Raw genomic sequence first — 22,575 nt, 5'->3', positions numbered from 1 at the left:
TGGAATAGTGGAACAAGTAAATGGAACTATCAAAAACAGACTAGCAAAACTGGGTGATGCAACTGGCATGACTTGGGTGAAGGCCCTGCCCCTGGTCCTGATGGGACTCAGAAGTGTTCCTGATCGCAAGACAGGCCTAAGTCCCCATGAAATCATTATGGGAAGAGTGATGAGACAAGCATGGGTGCCAGGAAGCAAATTGTTGAGTATTACTGATGATTTGGTGCTTGAATACTGCAAGAGATTGGGTGACCAAGTGCGTTCTATCTCTCGCCAGATCGGAGAAGACGCCATCCTCAATCCAACGACTCCTCTCCACAAACTGGTCCCGGGGGACTGGGTGAAGATAAAGAAGCATACTCGGAAGAGCTGCCTGGAGCCAAGGTGGGGAGAAAAACGTCAGGTGATTCTGGTTACTACCACAGCAGTCAAGTGTGCAGGGGTTCCGCGTTGGATACACGCCAGCCACACCCAGAAGGTACCACCAGACGAAGTGCCTGAGGCAGAAGGGCGTCCAGCAGAGGACTCTGCAGGAGCCAGACCAGAAGTAGCTGACGACGTACAGCCCAGTACCAGTCGAGCTACAGAATCAGCAGACGTTGGCCCAAGAATAGTTGATAACGAACTACCAGGAGCGCAGCCTGCTGAAGGGGTCCAAGAAGCTGAGCCAGAAGTAGCTGAAGACGAGCTGCCGAGCATATGGCCAGAAGAGTGGATTCCCTTGATTGATCTCACCGAAGACCCCATTCGAACAAGTGAACGACTTTGGGAAGGTAGAGAGTGGACTAGAGAGGAAAAGCAAGGCACAGGCGAAGAACCTCAGAATCTTGAGATTCACATCAAAACTGAGGAAGGAGAAGGTCAGACAGGGACAGAGCACGTGGTTGATACAGAACAAGTGAATGCTGCAGAGCCGGTGCCCGATACTGAACAAGTGAAGGATCCTGAACAAGAGAGGAATACAGAACAAGTGATTGATACTCCTCCACTGACACCTGATATCGGGAAGGGACAGACTAGACATAGTGTAATAGTTCGAGCAGAAGAAAGTCCAGAGATCGAAGTGCTTGAACAGGATCAGATAGAATTAGAAGAACGTGTTCAGGAAACAGAGTCAGAGACACTTGAAGAGCAAACACACAATTTACCTGAACAAGGCCAGATTAGTAACCAGGCAGAAGAAACAGATGCTAGCCCTGGAATTAGTCAGATAGAAGAAGAAGAAACTGAAGCAGAATTGCCCCAAGCTAATGAAAATAAAAGGGCAAGAGAAGGGAACGAAGTTCAAGTACCAACAAAAAGACTTAAGAAAAGAAAGCATCTTGAGCCTAGATACATAAAGAAATTGAGACTGAGAATAAAAACAGTAGAAGAAAAACGTGCAGAAGAAAGGAGAAGTGCTCGCATAGCAGAACAACCAGAAGACACTTCCAAAAGAAGGAGTGATCGGATAAAGAGACAAAACAAAAAGTACAAGTCACCTGAATGGACACTTGTGTTAGAAGAACTTGAAGATCTCGATATCACTGACGTAAGCGACGGAGAGCCCGTCCCTGAGTACTCTGACGAAGAGGAAGAAGAGCCACCGTGAATTTGCACACAGTAAGATACTTGTGTAGAGACACAAAGAGGGGTTGAGAAACTTCTTCTGAAGCCAAAATGTCTGATTCAAATGTGAATGGTAGACCTAGTCGCAGCGGTTGCAAAACTTGCTGCAAGGTATGTGTCTGTAGTATAGTTGTCCTGATATTACTCTGGATAGGACTAACAATTTTCATTCCCTTTGCTGTAAGCAAAGATACTAATATTGTCCCTACTGAAATTGTAAATACTGACAGTGAAGAGCTGACAACACAGAGTGTAGCTAGACATGAGAGAGCACTGAGACAAACAAAACAAGACTTAGAAGCATCAGATGAGGGAGAACTACATTATCATAGAATTAAAAACAGGACACGCTTAAATGTTTTCGCAAACTTATTAATACACTATGTAGAGACTATGGAAATTGAAGATTGCTATGTCTGCATGAAGCTACCTACTTCTGTAGCTGAAGGCGTGACATACCATCACTTGCCGCTGACATACGGAATCTCCTGTAGCATTTTAGCTAGTTTATTTTACAAAAGAGGACCGTTACAGTACTATTACTCTAATAATGACGTGATCTTTTCTGAGCTTCCTATACGTGGAAACTTGAATCCTGTACATACCAAAAGTGACGTGATACGATATATGGGAGACTATTTCCTGACTATTGGTGATATTGACATAGGTGAAGCACACAGAGATAACTTGACTTGTTCTTTGCATGAGCAGGAAAAGATGTTCCTAAACATGGCAGAGAAAAGGAGAATTAAAATACAAAAGAAGGCTAATGACGAAAGTCAGAAAAAGCCAAGGTGGGCAGAGAACATGGAAGGCACCTCAACTGGTGGGGCGGGTCCTGCTCTGTTGCTGGATTTTGAAAAGAAAGGCAAGCTATGTCTTCACCGCGAGAAGACTAGCTATTATAATAACATTTTCATTGGTTCCAGTGAATGCGAACATAATTACAAGGTAATTGGAGGTTGGGGTTTCAAAAATGGGTCAGAGCCTGTGTTTCCTGGAATTTATTATATTTGTGGGGACAAGGCTTATTTCAAATTACCGGATCACTGGTATGGAAGCTGCTAATTTGGCATTGTCTTCCCGAAAATATACCATGTGAATGGAGTTGCTGGAAGCAGTGAAAATACTAATGGCTTAGTGCGTAGTAAAAGAGAAAGTATAGGTGAGATTATGGGTAGTATTTTCAGTGCACTGATACCTGGAGTGGGAGTGGTTCTGAACACTCACAGAATTTGCAAATTGTCCACTATAGTGGATGTGTTGTCGACTGAGACAGCTCATGGATTTCTGCTGGTCAATACCGAAATGGTTGCGATCAGATCAATGGTTTTGCAGAATCGACTTGCTCTTGATACCTTATTGGCGAAAGAGGGCGGAGTCTGCCGGATGTTGAAGGCGCAACATTGTTGCACTTATATTCCGGACAAAAGTGTGCAGCTCAAAAGATATGTGAGAAACATTACTAATTTGGCAAAAGAACTCAGACCACTCGAGGTTGATAGTGCCTGGAAGAGACTGGTAGATGGTCTCTCAAATGTAGGTCATTGGTTCGCTAGTATAGGTAAAGGCTTATTGTTTAAAGTACTGATGCCAATTGGAATTATAGGTCTCATTCTATTTTTCATATTTGTCTGTTGCAAATGCCGTAAGCACACCAGAAAGCATGAAGTGAATGCAAGAGGGGTGAAACGAAGTGTGGATGAGCTTGAATTGGAGGAAGTGAATAATCAGATCTATAAAAAGGTGAAGAATTCTCACCCTACCAAAACTGAAAGGGAGAAACTGGAGAAATTGCTGGAAGAGATAGAGTTGTACAAAGTGTGAAAGAAAGTTGGCATCTGGTTCCATTAAATTTTGTGATGATAGTAAATATCATTAAAGAGGGGATTGATGAAGCAAAGCTTCGCATATTTTGCGACTTGCTGTATTCATGAACCTCGTTTATGTGTAACAAGGTAATAAGTGTACGTCTTACTAACGTTATATTTAGTTTAAGCAAAGTTTATGAAGCTTGCCTATGTGTATTCCTAATGCATTTAATCCTTGTCCGTAAAATATGGCCGCCGCTTGTATTTAGTTACTGCGCATGCGTCAGTCACACTCACGTGTCCTGACGTGTCTGCAGAAGTTGGAGGGAAATTTATGCGCATGCGTAATACATAGCTTTGCCTGTAACGTGGTACTGCTCGTGCCACTGCTCTTGTGCCTGTTATATGTAGCTAACATTTAGACTGCATAAGTATATTTTATAGTGATAAGTTGAAAGTACAAAACCAAATGATGTGTTTTCATAAAGTTATTTTTATGTATTAATTTGTTTTCGCTTACTTTTCATGTACCGCGGGGAATGGGGGTCTAACTGCACCAAAAGCCATCTTGGAGGTCCCTTCTACGCATGTGCGACTTTCTGGGGCACCGACAACCTTGGCTGATGGAACACCGCCAGTTGGCAGTGATGGGCAAGATGCTCCTGAGAACTGACCTGCAACCCTAGCAGGACGGAATCACATGTTCTTTTTCCGAAACAATGTAATATATCTATTGTATTTCTATGCAGTTTCTCATGGGAACCCCAAACTCGCTAGGCGGTACCCAGATATGTAAATGAAGCATCCAAATAGTGTGTTATGATTGGTGTATTACCCAAATCCTACCTTAGGACCAATCGAAATTGGGGATTCTGACACTTTGCAACATTTGGGGGGTGGTACCCTGTCCCAAAACAGTATATCTACCCTGGGTTCACCTAGGGAAATTGTCCGACTTGTCTGGTTTAGCTGACCTGTCACTGACCCATCGTACTCAATAGGTGACTGAAGATACAGAGCGCTGCGGAGCACTCTGTCCGAAAATTGACCATAGACTAAGGTTTTACTAAACCTTAAAAGTGCTGGCGAAGCACTTTGCTGGGAGTTCGCTGACCCAATCGGGGTCTTGATCGATAGCTGCAGAGAGGGTGGAGCGCAGGCGTTGCTTCCAAACTGCGGGTGTGGTCCTGTCCTGAGCGGTCCTGTCCTGAGGGTTTGCTGTCCTGTCCTGAGGGTCCTGTCCTGATTCCTAATCTGAGGGTATCCTGTCCTGTCCTGGGTGTCCATTCTGCACCTGCTGTCCTCTGAGGGGTATCCTTCCTTGAGGGTTTCCTATCCTTAACTGACCCGTGGCCAGGGTTTGGTTTCTACACCAGTCTAGGTAAATACTGCTCTAAGTTCTTTAAACTTGCACCTTTCTATTTTTCTGTCTTTGCTTAAATAAAGACACACCTTTGCACATGTTGATTTTTCCATGCTTTTGCCGCAAATTATTGAATCATAAAGTCAAGTGCATATATTCTTAAATTGTTCCTATGCTATCCTACCTTTTGGAAATCATATTTTGCATTGCAGTTTGTCATTTTCTGATATGGTCTAGAACGGCCTTACTTAAACTGTCTGAAAACTCCTTGCCTTGAATGCATAGTATTCTCTCTTTATCTCATAAATGCATTTAAATGGTTACCCTGACCTTATTTCTCTATAGTTATGTACTTTTCATTATCTTGGTTATTGACTGCCTTATTCTTGTAAGTTTAATGCTTGATGAAAACGAACTTTAGATAAACATTTTAAAACTTCCAGTTGTCCGTGGTCATTTACAAACAATATTGAATGTCATTTGAATTTGCATTTGCTGCTTTTCCTTTTACAGCTAGGCTCCTGATCCGTTGAGGTCATAGGTACCCGTGTCGGTGGATGGTAAGTCGGGTACTCTGAGTAATAACAGTAGGGAACACACACAATTGGTAGCAGCCCGTGAAGTCGCCCTGTCAATGAATAGTGTGAATTGAAAGTATATGGGCCCTGAAGCCGGAAACGGCGGAATCATTGGCTGGGTGACCTCGCGCGCTCTATCATATCCTTCAATTTAAGATGTTGGGCTTGTTCACCTTTATCCTAATGTTGTAGATAATTACTGTTTATCTTACTGTTTTTGATAATTGATGTTTGTCTTATTATTATAGATGATTACTGCCTATCATGTTTTATTTTAGCTAACTCCCCTTGTTCAATTTTCGGCGGGGAACAACTCATGGTTTTATTCATGCCCTACGATCGCCTAGCTATCGTATTATTCACCAGGTAAGTGCCAGTCTGCCCCTTGACTGTACTGCTCATGCGAGCATTTAAGGGGCAGCCAGTTTCACCACTTTTATATTAACCCTAATTTCAAGAATTTAAAACTAAATAACTTCTCTGGAACTGGAGCTTGCCTGCTTTGCGCTCGGGTATCCTAGCAACTTGCTAGGACACAAGTCGCGCTTCAAGTGCATGTCACGATGTTGCGTCCTTCCCTCACGCTCAGTGTCAGTTTCTGCCTCTCTACACAAGCGTAAGCTTAACTGACGAAGACGGAGTCTTCCTGGTGATATTTCCTCATTTCTTACATATTTTCAATGCAAGATCGCCACCCGGTGGCCTTTTTTCATACTACAGTGTCTCTTTACTTCAAAGAATATTCCTTGACGATTATATTGCAGAATCTGCAACTGTGAGTAAGCCCTGTCAGGGGAACTAAATACGTTTGATACTACCCACTTGCCTAAATAAGCTATATTAAGGCTAGTTATTATTTGACCCTTTTTGCAATATTTTTTCAGTATGAACTTTGACAATAGTACCCCACCTCAAGCTACTAAAGAACCTTTGGGGGATAATTTAAAAAACTAATAGACCAGGAGGTCCAATCCTCCGTCAGAGAAGCAGTTAATGCTGCTCTACTTAAAAGGAAGAGGATCTCCCCTCCCGAAGAGATTTATTTTTCTCTTTCTGATGGGGACTCCCTCTCTGGCAGTGGACCTCAGGTAAGGGGTAAAGTACTTCAAAAGAAAAAACACCTGAATGAGGCATTTACCCATGCTGTTGAAATTGGTAGCCCTCGCGCTACAAGAGATGTTCGTAGCAGCACAATAGAGAGATCCCAGTTACCTGGGACTGGGAGAAGAGGTGCCCATAGCGGCATTATAGAGAATGGTATTTTTTACAATACAAAATATTTTAATGAGGACTCCTCACCTTTTTTTAATGATTTTGAGGAAGATGAATTTATATTTGACCCTCAAGATACCCCTGAGGATCTTGACGAGGACTTAGAACACCCTTCAACATCCTCCTTAACTATTAAAGATTCCCTCGGGGAGGAAATGTTCAATCCCACTGCTATTCGTTATCCTCGCAGTACGGAATGGTGGCCTATGGACCACGTTGGTAGATATTTATCTAAATAGGTCAGGAAACCCATGGACAGAGATGCACACAATTTACTGCGTAATGAGTGCCCTCGCCCCTCTTCTGAGGATAAGATCTGTAATACCCCCAACCTTGACCCCGAATTGATAACTTTTCTTTTTAAATCGGGGGGAACCCAAGGAAAGGGATTGAAAGATGCTTAAAGCAGTGTCAAGATAGGTTTCTTGACGTCCTAGGTCCTCTTTCAAAAATTCTTGATATGGCGGAAGAAGCCAGATCAAACAATACTCCGATTAATACCGAGCTCCTAAGAGGTTGATCCCAATGTGCAATCTGCTTTATTGGCAATGCTAACGCCAACCTAATTACCGAACGGAGGAAGGCAGTCCTCCTCAGAATGAACCCTAGACTTGCGGACCTTTCGGCTAAGGAAGACATATGTGATGCCAAGGGTATGTTATTCGGCGATAACTTCGTCAAATTCTTAGGAAAATATGTGGCCACCTTCAATGCATTTTCTAAGGCGCAATCTAACATGCGGAGAGTTTTCGGGGGGCGACCACTTTTTGGAAGGGCTGACAGAAGGGGACAACCTGTCAGTCGTGGTTACTTCAAGTCCCAATTTTACCCACAAGATTCAAGAGACACTCGTACTTACAGAGAATCCTGTTCAAACTTCTACCCCTAGAGAGGAAGGGGTTCAAGAGGCCGTGGTGGAAGATGAAGGTTCGCCAACCAATCTTTCCAAGGTAAGTCTGAATCCCCTTTTTTGTTCCAAAGTGGCTGGAACACTCAAGTTTTTCGCAAACAATTGGCTTCAAATCACACAAGATCCTTGGATCTTGGAAACTGTAACTGGTTTCAAGATAGATTTTTGGAAAGAACCCTTTCAAAAAAAGATTTCAAACGAAATTTCTCTAGACAAGGAGAACTCAAACTTAATAAATCTAGAAATTTCACAAATGTTAGACAAAGGAGCCATTGTAAAAGGTTCTCTTTCAGAACTCCCAAAGAGCTTCTTAAGTACTATTTTCCTTGTCAAAAAGAAGGACAAGGGTTGGCGTCCAGTCATAAATCTCAAATATCTAAACAAATTTCTAACATACAGACACTTCAAGATGGAGGGTATTAATCTTTTGAGGGACATCTTGCAATCAAATGATTGGCTGGTAAAATTGGACCTAAAAAACGCCTATTTTACCATACCCATTGACGAGGAGGGCCGCAAGTATCTTCGTTTTACTTGGAAAGAAACTCTTGATCAGTTCCAGTGCCTCCCATTCGGCCTATCATCAGCCCCTTGGTGCTTCACCAAGGTCCTTCGCCCAGTGGTCAGCTATCTCAGAGAGAGGGGGATTTGTTTAATAATTTATCTAGACGATATCCTCATCATGTGCCAAGACAAGTTAGAAATTATGGAGCATTTAAAAATGACCAGGGATCTCCTTCAAGATCTAGGCTTCATTATAAACATGGAGAAATCTATTCTCCTCACAAGAACTAGAATTCCTTGGTTTCGATGTAAACACTATTCATTCAAATCCAATCCTTCCCCACAAGAAGGTTACCAAAATAAAAAAGGAATATGCTACTTACCAGTATCCATCTGTTCTTGGCATGTAGGGCTGCTGACATTCATATCTGTGCATAGATCGCCGCCTAGTGTTGGGTCCGGATGATTGCACCTTGCGGTACTGGAAGAGTCTTCGAAGCATCACGAGATAGGTGACTCCTCCCCTGGACTACAGTGCGCATGGCCATCTTATCCATCCTCAGATTGTTTTTCGCCATTGTGGCAGAGATGGAGATAGTAAAGTAAGAGATGGCCATGCAAAAGATAATGCTGCAGTTGCAACAGGCACCGGGGAGGAGGGCGGGCGATATGAGGGTCAGCAGCCCTACATGCCAAGAACAGATGCATACTGGTAAGTAGCATATTCCGTTCGAGGCATGTGGGCTGCTGAATTCATATCTGTGCATAGACTGTATAGCAGTATCTCCCCTAGCGGTGGTTACCTGTGCCAGCTGCAGCAGTTTGAAAAAGAGTTTTGAGGACAGCCTGGCCTACAGCAGCTTACTGCTTTGCTTGTACGTCTAAACAGTAGTGTTTAGTGAAAGTGTGTATAGTAGACCATGTGGCTGCTCTACATATGTCTTCAAGAGGAATATTCCCTAGGAAAGCCATGGATGCCTCCATTTTGCGCGTAGAGTGTGCTCTTGGGGGGACAGTTAACGTGCGTTTAGCTTTATGATAACGCATTTGAATGCATTTAACTATCCATCTGGCTATTCCTGACTTTTTTTATGGGATTTCCTTTATGTTGTGGTGAAAAAGCAACAAATAATTGTTTTGTTTTTCTGAATGATTTAGTTCTGTCCACATAATAAAGCAGAGCTATCTTTACATCTAGTGTGTTTACGGTTCTTTCAGCTACCGACTGTGGATTTTGGAAGAACACTGGCAGTTCTATTGATTGATTAATATGGAAAGTGGATATGACCTTTGGCATGAACTTAGGGTTTGTTCCAAGTACTACCCTGTTAGCATGTATCTGCATGAAGGGTTCTTGAATTGTTAGTGCTTGTAGTTCGCTAACTCGCCTGAGTGAAGTAATGGCAATCAAGAATGCCACCTTCCATGTTAAGAATTGCAATTCGCATGAGTGTAGAGGTTCGAAAGGAGGTCCCATGAGTCTGGTGAGTACTATATTTAGGTTCCAGACTGGTGAAGGTGGGTGTTTTGGAGGAATCACTCTTTTGAGACCCTCCATAAAAGCCTTGATTGCTGGTACCCAAAACAGTGAAAGGTGTTATCTGTTTTGGAGATATGCTGCTATAGCAGCGAGGTGTAGTCTTATAGAAGAGTATGCTAGGTTGCATCTTTGAAGATGCAGTAGGTAACATATAATGTTCTGTATGGAAGCATCTAATGGGTTGATTTGGTTATTGTTGCAGTAGATAACAAATCTCTTCCATTTAGCTGCATAGCATGCTCTAGTAGTTGGTCTTCTTGACTCCTTAATGATATTCATGCAGTCTGGAGGCAAGTTAAGGTATCCAAATTCTAAGACTTCAGGAGCCAGATCGCTAGGTTCATCTGATTGGGATCAGGGTGTCTGATTTCTCCATGGTTCTGAGTTAGAAGATGGGGTGCGAGGCGTAGCCTTTGATGAGGAACTACTGAAAGCTCCAGGAACGTTGTGTACCATGGTTGTCTCGCCCATGTGGGAGCAACTAGGATCATTGTGAGTGACTGTTGCCGTAGTTTGCGTGCCACCAGCGGAATCAGTGGTGCTGGGGGAAAAGCGTACTCAAATCTGCCTGACCAGTTCATCCATATTGCATTGCCCTGTGACATCGGATGTGGGAACCTGGCGGCAAAGTACTGGCATTTTGAGTTTTCTTTTGTGGCAAACAGGTCTATCTCTGGGTGACCCCACTTTTTGAAGAATGGCTGAAGAACTTGGGGGTGAATCTCCCATTCGTGCAGTTGTTGGCTGTGTCTGCTGAGCAGATCCGCTATTTGATTGTCTTTTCCTGGGAGATGTTCTGCCAGGAGAAAGATGTTTTTGGGAATTGCCCACTTCCATATGCTCTGTGCCAAGTGGGACAGCTGTGGAGAGTGTGTTCCTCCCTGTTTCTGGATATAGTACATGGCTGTCATGTTGTCCGTCCGGATCAACACAGTCTTGTTGTACAAGTATTTCTGGAATGCTTTTAGGGCTAGAAATATTGCTAGCAACTCTAGTTGATTGATATGCAGTCTCTTTTGTTTGATTGTCCAGAGCCCTGGTACCGTGTATTGAAGCAGGTGGACTCTCCAACCGGTCAGTGATCCGTCCGCTGTTAGTACTAGTTGTGGAACCGGCTCTTGGAACAGTCGGCCCTTGGAAAGGTTTTGTGGGTTCCTCCACTGCAGAGAGTTATAAGCGCGACTGTTTACTAACACTAGGTCTTTTAGTAGTCCTTGAGCTTGGTTCCACTGTCTTGCAAGGCACTCTTGCAGTGGACGCATTCGAAGTCGGGCATGGGGGACAATGAATATGCAAGAGGCTATCATGCCTATGAGCTGCATGAAGACAAGGCTGGCAAAGAGTGTTGTGGCAGAAATTTGCGAATGAGCATTTGCATGCTGGTTATCCTCGCCGAGTTTGGATATGCCTTTGCCACTGAGGTATCTATAGTAGCTCCCAGATATTGTTGTGTGTGGGATGGTTGTAGGGGGATTTTGGGTAGTTTATTGGAAAACCTAGGCTGTGTAGTAGCTGAAGTGTCTGAGACGTGTCTTTTAGACACTGTTTGTATGATTTTGCTTGTATTAGCCAATCGTCTAGATATGGAAACACGTGGATGTGCTGCCTCCTGAGATGTGCAGCTACTGTCGCTAAGCATTTTGTAAACACTCTTGGAGCCGTGATTACCCCGAAGGGGAGAACCTTGAATTGGTAATGTTGACCTTCTATTGTGAACCTGAGATATTTTCTGTGAGCTGGATGGGTATGTGAAAATACGCATCCTTGTGGTCCAATGTTGCTAGGAAGTCTCCTTGCTGGAGCAAGGTGATCATATGGAAGTGCTCCGACAGTATGTATTGATTTAGGGGTCTGAGGTCCAATATTGGTCTGAGGGAACCGTCCTTCTTGGGAATAAGGAAGTATAGTGAGTATACTCCTGTCCCTTGGTGTTGGAAAGGGACTGGCTCTATGGCCCCCTTTTCCAGCATGCATTTCACCTCTTGTTGTAGCAGGGTGATGTGTTCTTGGGACATAGGACGGTGTCTGGGTGGTATGTTGGGTGGAGTAGAAGTGAGTTCTAGGCAATAACCATACTGGATAATTTGTCTACCCACCTGTCTGTGGTAATTGCGTTCCAGACTGGTAGGAATTGTTGGATTCTGCCTCCGACCGGTGTTAAATGGTCTGGAGGTAGTGTGATGAAGTCACTGTTTTGCAGCAGTGGAGGCTCTGGTGTTATTGCCTCCACGTCCTCTTCCCTTATTATTGTTGCCCCAATAACCTCCTCTGTTGGAGTTCTTGTTAAAGGAACCTTGGGTGTTGCTTTTGTATGTAGACGAGGTTTGTGAAGTATTGCCCTGTGTAGCTGCTCTGTATGAGGAGAGTCAAAAGGAACCTCTGTGTTGTTGAAACTGCAATGCGCCCATTGATTTTGCAGTTTCTGTATCCTTTTTCATTTTGTCTAAAATGGTGTTGACTGCAGGGCCAAAATGGAAGTCTTGAGTGATTGGTTGGTTAAGAATGGTGGATTGCACCTCGTTCTTAAAACAAGAAATACGTAGCCATGCATGTCTTCGTAGTAAGACGCCAGTGTTAATGGGCCTGGCTGCAGTGTCAGCTGCGTCAAGAGCACATTTAATGGAGGCGTTTGTAATAAATTTCCCCTCCTGTATGAGGTCATTAGCTTGGGCTTTGAAAGGCTCAGGCAGGTGTTGCATTAAATTTTCAAGCTGGTCATAGTGCGCTCTGTCGTAACGAGCTAGTAGAAATTGTGTATTTGCAATTCTCCATGAATTTGAAGCCTGTGATGCTACCCTTTTACCCGAGGCCTCTAATATTTTGGATCTTTTTCACGAGGTGGTGCTTCTCCTGTTGTCAGTGAGTTGGCCCCTTTGCGTGCATTAGCCACTACTAGTGAGTCTAATGGTAACTGACATCTGATATAAGTAGGGTCTGTAGGGGCCGCTCTATATTTCTTTTCAATCCTGGGATTGAATACGCAACCCTGGCTGTATCTTTAAATATATCTGGTGCATGTTTTAATACCCCTTTCAACATAGGAAGTGTTCTGACATTCTTTTCTGAAGTAGGGAATGTATCAAATAAAAAGTCTTCGTCTATAAGGTCATTGTGCATGTCTACTTTGTGCTACTGCGCTGCCCTATCTATTAGCTGGTTGAAGACAATGGTGTAGTCAGTAGATGACGGCTTTGTTGGGTATGAGGAGGTGTCGGGGAAGGGATGCGTGTCATATGGATCAGTAGGTTCCCCCCATGGTTCAGTCAGTCAAAATATCTTTATTCGATTTAGTTAAAAATCATACAAAGAGATAAAAACATACAATTTAAAATATATACAGTACACACTATTTACAAAATATTTAAAATAACAAGCCAATCAGAGCATACGTAAGCATGATAGAAGATAGAAGACACATTTTTAGTTCATTCAATGTTACACTAGGATCTCGCATCTTAATTAACACAGTTTTAAGAGGGGCCATTGGTGTGATGTATATGTTTTTTAGTTCTAACTGCCGCCACCAGGAAGTTAGCCATACAAAAAGTAATACGTAAGTCGGTCAATGATTGTAGATAGAGCAAGGCTGGTCTCACTTGTGTGAAACCAGCCTCTTTTAAAACCGGTAACAAGTGTTTTTTTCTTAGCTCTAAATAAAACCCACAAAACATAACAAAGTGCATGGTATCTTGGATGGAGAAATGATCACAACTACAAGGGGGGGCTAGTTCAGGTTTTTCCCAGGATTTAAAATTGCCCAAATAAAAATGTAACAAATTAAACCTGAACTTAATTAGGAGGAACCTGTGATATGGAGTCGTGACAAAACCAAGATAAGGTGCTAGTGCAAATGAGTTTATAAGTAAATAGTGTCTCCTCACTGCTGGTTTTGTTATTTCCTTTTCCTCACGACATGCTCTTGCCCTCCCTAGGAATTGCTTTTTAACAGTATCAATGTCCTGGATCTTGATATCCTGAGGGGAAGTAAAGAGCTCTGGGCGTCCCAGATCTGAGAACGCTTTCATCAGGTAGGCCAACCATGGAATCCTTTTAAAGTGATCTAAAGACAGTACATCGGCCATGATCTTATGGTTGAGTGGCAGATCTTCATTAAGCCAAGTCTTCAACCAAAAGATCAATGGTGCCATGTTCAGCCCGTCAGTGAGGAAGTCTAAGCCCACCTCCATATGTATGGAGTAAGTCGGTGTGGACTGAGGGACAGACAGGAGAGTACGTATAAATCTGTTCTCCGCTTTCTGAATTGATTCGAGATTTGCATAGCCCCAAAGGGGTGAACCATATGAGGCCAGGGCGACTGATTTGCTTTTATACATTTTCAGGAGCGCTTCCATGGGCCTAGCACCTAATCTGCCCGCAAAACCCATAATGGCTGCCGATGATCTGATCACCGCCAGCCTCTTTGCCCTCACCTGGGGCCCCCAAGATCCTTTCTGATCGAAGAGAACACCCAGGTAGAGGAAAGTGGCAACTCTGGAGACGACCTCGCCCTTGCACTCGAAAGTTTTGGTTTTCCTCTTACTGCTTTGTCGTCCCCATGGTTCATCTTGAGGGTTAGGATCCTCTGGATAGTTATAATCATGTTGAGGATCTTCCCCTATGTCACCCTCATTGTCCCCAGAGTGCGTAGGAGAGTAAGGAGCAAAAGGCGTAGTAGGCATAGTGGGATAGAAAGGAATGAAGGATCTGGAGGGAGAAGTCCCAAAGTCCTTCTTCTTTAGAGGAATGGGGGAATAAGAGTCTGTGTCTAATGGCCTCTTCTTCCTGTGTAGGATTGTGACTTTACCAGTCTCAGGGTTTATATATATTTTTGCCTGATCTTCTGATGGATCTGGATGGAAGAGTACTTCTTCCACTGTCCGTGGCTGTGTCTTTGACTTCTTTGGCTTAGTCTTTTTTGGATCGACTATTGCCTTCAGGTCGATAACCTTTTTTGGTTCGATGACTTTCGGCGCCTTATTGCTCTTTCTCGGCTCGGCCTCTTTGTTCGGGTCGACGAGTGATTGCGAATCAACCGGATCTTTAGGTTCGATACGCTTTCTGTGCTCGACAGGTTTTTTAGGTTGACTGTCTTGTGTCAAGTCGATTACTTTTTTCGGATCGACTGGTCTTTTAGGGGCACTTGTCTTTATTCGATGCCTTTCTTTGGTTCGATAATCTTCTCTGGCTGGACCACAGGCTTCGGTACGACGCCCTTTATGTCGACGACCTTCTTCGGTGCGACGACCTTTGGCACAGCGGCCTTCTTTGGGTCGACGGCCTTCTTCGGTTTGGCGCCCTTCGGGTCGGCGGACTTCTTTGGCTCGACGTCCTTCTTTGGTTCAGCGCTTCTTGGTTCGACGGCCTTCTTTGGTTCGGCGCCCTTTGGCTCGAGGGCCTTCTTCGGGTCGACGCCCTTAGGCTGTACGGCCTTCGTCGGTTCGACGCCCTTTGGGTCGACGACCTTTGTAGGTTCTAGAACCTTCTTTGGGATAACGTTACTTGGACCTGGGGTCTCTGAAGGCTTAATCTTTGTTTTCGAAGCCGAGCCGGACGGCGGGGATGCTGAATGATGTTTTGGATCTTGGCTAAGGCCTTTAGGCAATGCCTCGACCGGAGCCTTCGGTAACGGGGTAATCGGTGTCGGGGGCAGTGTACTCACGGTTTGCCCCGGTGGGATTTCGTCATCGGAGTCCGAGTGGTCCTCGACGGTGACGATCTCTAGATCCGAATCTTTCGCTTCTGGAAGATCTTGTTCATCCTCGAAGCTGTTGTCTGGTTCCGGTGCCTTTCGCTGCATCTCTTGCCTAGCGGCCCGTGGAATCCGAATTGTTTTCTTCGAACGGAATTGGGCACATGCTGGGCAAGTTTCTTCCTTGTGGTCTGGTTGATAGGCACTTGTTGCAAACTGTGTGTTTGTCAGTATGCGGGAACTTGGAGTGGCATTGTGGGCACCTTTTGAATGGGCTCCTTTCCATCGACAGCAGGCCCACGTGGCGTCGAGAAGGCCCAACGGCCCGCGTCTACGACCGGGTCGAGATGGAAAGCTTGATCGAATCAAGAAGTACCGAGCGAGAACAATACCGTCAAAGTCGAAGGCCTTTTGGCCTCTAGAAATGTTTAGTTTCGATTCCGAAGTTGGAGTATAGCAATAACATCCGAACCCAATGGCGGAAAAAAACTATCTGAGGATGGAGAATATGCCCATGCGCACTGTAGTCCAGGGGAGGAGTCACCTATCTCGTGATACTTCGAAGACTCTTCCAGGACAACAAGGTGCAATCATCCGGACCCAACACTAGGCGGCGATCTATGTACAGATATGAATTCAGCAGTCCAAATGCCTCGAACAACATGTTTCACTTGTCCTTCCAAAAGAATCTATCCGACTAAAAGATCTGGCCAGAGTTTTGGGACTTCTTTTGTCCTCTATTCAAGCCATTTCACCAGGTCCTCTTCATTACAGAGGTCTGCAAAGATTGAAAGCACTGGGCCTGAGAAAGGGCCTCTGGTACGAAGACTCTCTACCTCTCTCGCAAGATGCCCGAGAGGATCTTCATTGGTGGTTGAAAAACCTCCAAGCCTGGAACGGGAAAGCTATCTTTGGGAATGTTCCAGATTTCACTTTAGAATCAGATGCGAGCAATCAAGGATGGGGTGCTCGCCTAAAGGATTTAGAGACCGGAGGGAGGTGGTCTTTGGAAGAACAATCCCTCCACATAAATTTGCTGGAGATGCTAGCAGCTCTCAATGTAATTATGAGCTTCAAGGAACTTTTAAAGAACTCAAATACCCTAATCCGTTTGGACAATTTCTCAGCTGTCTCCTACATAAATCGGCTTGGGGGTGCGAGATCAAAAAATCTCTCAGATCTTGCCAAACGAATATGGTATTTTTGTTGGGACCACAAGATTACCCTCAGAGCAGAATTCATCCTGGGTTCACAGAATGTGAGGGCAGACTGGAACTCATGTTTCCTCCACGACTCAAGCGACTGGAAACTGAACCCAGAGATTTTTTCTCAGATCCAAGATCTTGGGGCCCGATACAATTAGACCTATTTGCCAGCAGGTTGACCCACCAAGTGGAGAGTTACTTCAGTTGGAGGCCGGACCCCTATGCCTCAGGAGTAGATGCCTTTCTCCAGTCTTGGGAAGGGATCAAGGCTTATGCCTTTCCCCCTTCTCAATGATTCTGAGACTATTGTGGAAAGTCAGACTAGAGTCTTGCACCATCATTCTGATAACTCCTTTTTGGAAATTCATACAGCCTGGCTAGCTCATTTGATGGCATTTCCTTTGGAGGGATCTCCAATCTTGCCAGCTTGCCAGGTATTAGACTAAGAAGACCTCCCAAGGCACGTTACTAATCCCTTTGGGATGTTAACCTTATTTTTAATCTCTTCCTTTCTTGGCCTGACAACGAGTCACTCTCCCTTAAAAGAATCTCAATGAAGTTAGCTACTCTCCTGTGCTTGATCTCCTTTAGAAGGGTTTCTGACATTAGAGCACTAGAACTTTCTAATAGATTCTACTCATATGAAGGCGTCCACTTTGACATCTGGAAAAGAACAAAAACAATGTCTGAGTCCATCTTTTATCCTATCTTTCATTAATGTGAAAAACTATGTGTTGTGAATTGTATGAAATGCTATGAGAACAAGATTTCAAGATTTAGAGCTGCTGGTAGTGATAAACTTCTTTTATCTTATGTGAGACCCTTTATACCTGTATCCTCAGCGGCACTGGACAGATGGATACGTTTAATTATGCATAAGGCTGGAGTGGATCTCTCTAGATTTGGAGCTCACTCTTCTAGGGGTGCAATGGCGAGCAAAGTATTTTGGGCCGGAGGATCTCTACCCGAAATACTTAAAGCAGCAGATTGGTCTAATGCAAGTTCCTTCTCTAAGTTTTACTTGAGACCAATAGAACATGTTAGCAGTGTAGCTCTACATGGCTTTAAACATGCATAATGGTAGCCTCCGGTCCAATTATTATGCAGAGAGAATCTTGATTTCATTAAAGACAAACGGAGGCTAACATTATCCCACCCTCCTCTCCCTGAGAGGTTTGGGTTCGGTTATGTTTATGCTTTATTGTGTTATTATTATGCTACTATTTTATTACTATTGCATTACATTGCTGTACATTACTTTTTAATAGTCCTTACGCATTTCACTATACAGTGTCTTTTTCTTCTCAGATAACAATATTAAAGACTAAGTGGATTTACTGGAGTTTTCAAGTTGTTCAGCTGTGTCATCGCAGCCCACAAGGAAGATGAGAGCCTGCACAGTCTACTTGTCATGTTGTTTATGTTCTACTTATTATGATGTAGTTACATTCTTTAAAGGGCTGCATGTTTGGGCAGCAAATAAAAGTATTTGCATAATGTTAGCCTCAGTTTGTTTTTAATTAAATCAAGATTCTCTCTGCATATTAATTGGAGAATCGTCATTCTCCTGCCACGAACCACGAATCGTCCATAGCACCCACGAACTGTCCTCTAAATGTACAGGACTTATGAATCTGCCCTAATAATTAGAAATAATCAAAATATCGAAATAATCCTTCTGCAAAATAAACTAATATACCATGCTCACTACTGAACAACTCAAGACAATTCTCTCATGAACCCCTCAGACATGACACACTATTTCTTCTTTAATTAACATAGTCCGTCTTCAGTCCCTGCAAAAGCTTCTTTGATACACCTTGAACAGAGCACATATGAACCATTCGCTAAAAATATAGGATTGATGAATCCCCTCTAAGAACTACAGAATCTCACAATCTTCTCTCATTTCAATGAAAACAGCTACACACTGCTGTAATTATGAAACCATAAAAGACACAACACAGTGTGTTATTCTTTCACCATCCTGGAACACAACTTAGTCCCTTTTCAGTCTCTAAGAAAGCCTCCTTTACATATTCAGACGACCCACCGCACCGACATCATACAGGGCGCCGTGGGAAGAGTGAGCACAAGCCGCCACAACGCGATGCAAAAGGTGCGACTGAGAGGAGATGGACCGCCGCACACCGAGATAAGTACCAATCCCCCTCCCCAACTAATCCAATTTCCTACGCTAACTCTGCTCCCCAGCAGGTCCAATGTGCCCGACGGCCCCCTGTTGAAGCCCGCATTACCGGACTAGGAGGTATGTTTTGTTAAAGGCACAGTGATCCTTTCATCAAATCAATCACAAAAAATCTTTGGTGTCCTTTTTTGTCCTACACGGCCAACACAGTCATGCTTGGCAAATCAGGCTCTGGCTTGGCGTCATAACAGGAGTGTAAACATGTTGGTTTATCACCAACACTAGTCTTACGACTGCCTTGCATCAGTGTACTGTAGATGCTCCAACTCAGATGGGGTTTGCCTTAAACAGTACTGACTTGGCAGTAAGGTCTCTTATGTGCCGTACCACTGCCAACATTGCTGTTCCTGCTTTGGCCATGGCATGCGCTGTATTGACCATGCCCTCTTGCCTGCCCATTCCACCCAACTCGTTGAGTCTGGCCACAGTCTCCTCACTCCACACTGGCCATAGACCCTGTTAGACCTGTCAACAACAGGTCACCTACAACATGTATGTGACCTGTTGTAAAATAAAGGGGGAGGGCCCCACACGACCCCTGCTACCCCGGAGACTGCCACCTTCCAGGGGCTCAAAGAAATTAATTAAGGGGTCCATCGCGGACCCCCGCCCCAGTGACCAGCACTTCCCTGGGGCTTAAATAAACAATAGAGTGAAGCCATGCGGCCCCCCTAGTTCAGACATGGATGGCCCTTGGTTCCACCACCCCCCAGGGCCGGCTCCAGCTATCTCCCGAGATGCCCACCTTTGGGTGAAAGCTGTGTTTGCTTTTGCTTGGTGAGAGCTCCCACCAGGCAAAAGCAGACATAACTCCGCTTTCTGCAAGCCGGAGCTGTTAAACAGCTCGGCTTGCAGAAAGCAGAGTTTCATCTGTTTCCCTGCATGCAAATATGCATGCAGGGAAACAGATGAAAACATTGCCCCCTCCAAGAGCATAATGGCTGGGCCCTGAGGCATAGGGTCTCGGGGACAAAATTGGCCCAGAGAGGGGGGGCCCCCTCCCCAAATATATATTTTTTAATGCCAGTCATGGGGATGGGGCCCCTTGGGTGATGAAGTCCCTTTGGATGCTGAGGGTCCTTGGGGGCCATTTGAGGTGTCATCAGTGATGTCACTGATCATGTCATGAGTGATGAAATATGTGAGATCGTAAGTAGTGCATTGAGGGGGCGTAAGTTATAGTCAGCTCAGGAACTATAACTGCTGAATTTTACTGGTTTGGTACAAGTTTTTTTCTGTGATAAATCAAGATCCTGCATAGTGGGAAATGCATAGGATTGGGACAACACAACATGACATGTAAGACTTTTCACAGATCAAGAAACGTAGAGCAACATGTAGTAGAATGCCACACTATAATCAATGTATCACATATGTTTAACAATTGATAATTAGTGATCACGTTGACTCTAACTCAGACACATATACTCCTCCCCTCTACTCAGCGCCAAGAAACCTGTTGGTGAACGTGCGCTCCACAAATTCTCATTAACATAACATAACATAAATTCAGTGCCATCATTCAGGTTCTCACCTATAAATAATGGGGTGGTTTCTTCGTTTGTAAATTCGTTGGGATCAGCTCCTGCCTGCAAAAGAATTTTCGTACACTCCACGCTGCCTTGTCTTGCAGAAAGATGTAACGCGGTTTCACCCTCAAATGTCTTTGACTTTATATAACTCTTCGAAGCTGCTTAAAAAGTTGAAAAAAGGTTTGTTAAGTTATTTTTTTGCATCAATAAGTATTGCGAGATATAGAAATAAGTCTTAAAAACTATGTACATTTTGTGTAGCTAAAATTAGCCTAATAACCTTTAATTTGAAATGATAATGTCCAGCAACAGTACAGATGGAGTAGTCTAACTCTCGCATTTTTGTCACTCTGCAGTTAAATAACTCACAAATAATGGGTTTTTTATGGTTCAGCTGAAGGGCTTCTGTTATTTGACCCCGTAGGGTGCACTCCATGCACACACAATAAAGTAAGCCCTCCAAATAGCAATATGCTCTCTCACCATACCTTTTTGCAATGCTGCTTTTTTGCCACTTGCTAATTGCACTGACAGGTCAGCAAAATGCCTCACGGGGATGTGAACAATGCAGCTGGAATGCGGTTTTGTCACGGGGCATTCACAGTGAGTGCTATTATAAACAAAGAGGGGCAGTCTCCCATCTGTGCGACTGTGTTTAAATGAAAATAACTCAGTAAAATGAACTACCCCTCTTGGTTTTAGACACCAAGAGTAGGCCGATCCAACCGTGCTCGGCTGAAAATAAACTACTTCATGGACTCCCTAAAGAGTGGAATTTCCCCACAAGTTCCTGTCCTTGAAAAAACACTCACACTGAAAGAAATGATAGACATCGCGTCTAAACTTGTTCCGCATTTTACGCATTTTTAATGCAGTTTTAAGTTTTCACAGCCAGTTATGACTGTTAGAAATGTAAAATCTTAGTACTTTGTCAAAGACTGTACTTTGGCTTCAAGGATTTCCTGAAAGTTAGCCACAGATTGCATTGGGAGATGTTTAATGGTTCCACTGAGAAACCTGGAGATGATGGTGATTTAGGAGGAAGCAGACCTAAACCCCATAGTAGGGAGGGGTAGGTGAATGAAAATGTACGCCTGAATACAGTAGGGAAGGGGGAACAAATGAACATGCAGGTCTGCATACAGGAGGGAGGGGTGGACAAATGAACAGGCAGGCCTGCAAATACTATGGAGGGGTGGATGAATCTTCATCTGCCCTTCTTGATTCAGAGATGACCAACGCACTGGCATTCAGGGGTCAGCTCTTGCTTGTCACAACTATACAAACTGAGTGACGGGTTACGCACCTCAAAGCATATGGTTAATCATACACGGTGTGTGTCTTAAACTCTATAACCTGGTATTTGAAACTTACCAGCTTGAAGCAGCAGCCTCAAACATTTACTGGAGTTGTGAAAAGCTGCTTCATGAATTGGCATCCACCCTCGGTTATCCGATATGTCAACACTACTGCCTCTTTTAATGAGTCTCTGCAAACATTTAACGTTGCCACTTCTTGTTGCATGCCCAACGCTTGAGCATCTATCTGAGTAGGCCTCCGTGAAATCCATGCTGAAATCCTGGTTGGAGGAGAGAGATGGACAACTGTCATGGTAATAAAGAAAGAAGAAAACCTAAAGCAAAACCAAATTACATTCAATACTGAACTTTCTTCTAAAGAATGATTTTTAAGTGATACGCACACTAGTTTTGAAATCTTTCAATGGGGCAGCGATTATTAATTGAGTGAATTTAAGATCAATAAATATTTTCCCCAGATACTGATTTTCAAATTAGTATCAGGTGGGTCCACTGCTTAAAACCAATGGGCTTCATTTCGGGGTTCAGAGTTAGCATGTGCAGCACTATAATTTTTGGGAAGACAACAGGTCGGTGGCAGGACTTGTATTCATCGGCACAAAGATTCCCAAAGTCTAAACCCAACAGAGCTTTTTTGTAATGTATATTGTTTCTATCGAAGAAGCTCTGTCCTTTTCTGAGTGTTTAATAAAAGACCCATACACACCTGCTGGAGAAATATGTATTACATTTCAAGCCTCGCAGTGGGGAATCAGGGCAGTTGAAAAGCTTGGCATGAGCTCAGGAGGGAGCTGAAATGAAAAAAGTAAGAAAAATCATTATTGATAACGCACAGGTAAAAGGTCGGTCTTCGATTTACTCAGAGACGTGTTAAGGCATGGGCAAAGTGGGCTGTGGCGGAGGCGCAACCAGCGCTGCAGGCCCACTAGCGGCATTTGTATCTACAAGCCCCAGCACTCCTTGTGCACTCTACTGGGGACTGACAGTAAACCAAATAATCATGGAAATCAATTATGGATACATTTTATATTGGGA

At 43.9% G+C, this 22,575-nt stretch overlaps 1 protein-coding gene across 7 annotated transcripts in view; it reads right to left on the bottom strand.

The window, feature by feature from the left end:
- The window catches only part of ASB3 (ankyrin repeat and SOCS box containing 3), a 471,022-nt gene that overhangs the window by 393,068 nt on the left and 55,379 nt on the right, over positions 1 to 22,575 (bottom strand). For 5 of the 7 annotated variants that reach the window (XM_078649594.1, XM_078649600.1, XM_078649595.1 and 2 more), the window contains 3 exons: positions 22,247 to 22,331; positions 21,596 to 21,800; positions 20,224 to 20,382 (listed from right to left, as the gene is read on the bottom strand). In XM_078649594.1, the coding sequence (XP_078505720.1) occupies positions 20,224 to 20,382; positions 21,596 to 21,791 (355 nt within the window). In that variant the 5' untranslated portion in view covers positions 21,792 to 21,800; positions 22,247 to 22,331. The remainder of the gene's footprint in view (positions 1 to 20,223; positions 20,383 to 21,595; positions 21,801 to 22,246; positions 22,332 to 22,575) is intronic. The other 2 variants (XM_078649598.1, XM_078649599.1) reach the window with 1 other exon arrangement.

Source organism: Lissotriton helveticus, chromosome 6 (genome assembly GCF_964261635.1).
Source record: "Lissotriton helveticus chromosome 6, aLisHel1.1, whole genome shotgun sequence".
NCBI lineage: Eukaryota > Metazoa > Chordata > Amphibia > Caudata > Salamandridae > Lissotriton > Lissotriton helveticus.
Note: the sequence above shows the minus strand (reverse complement) of the source record. Positions and strands in the feature narration are given on the sequence as shown.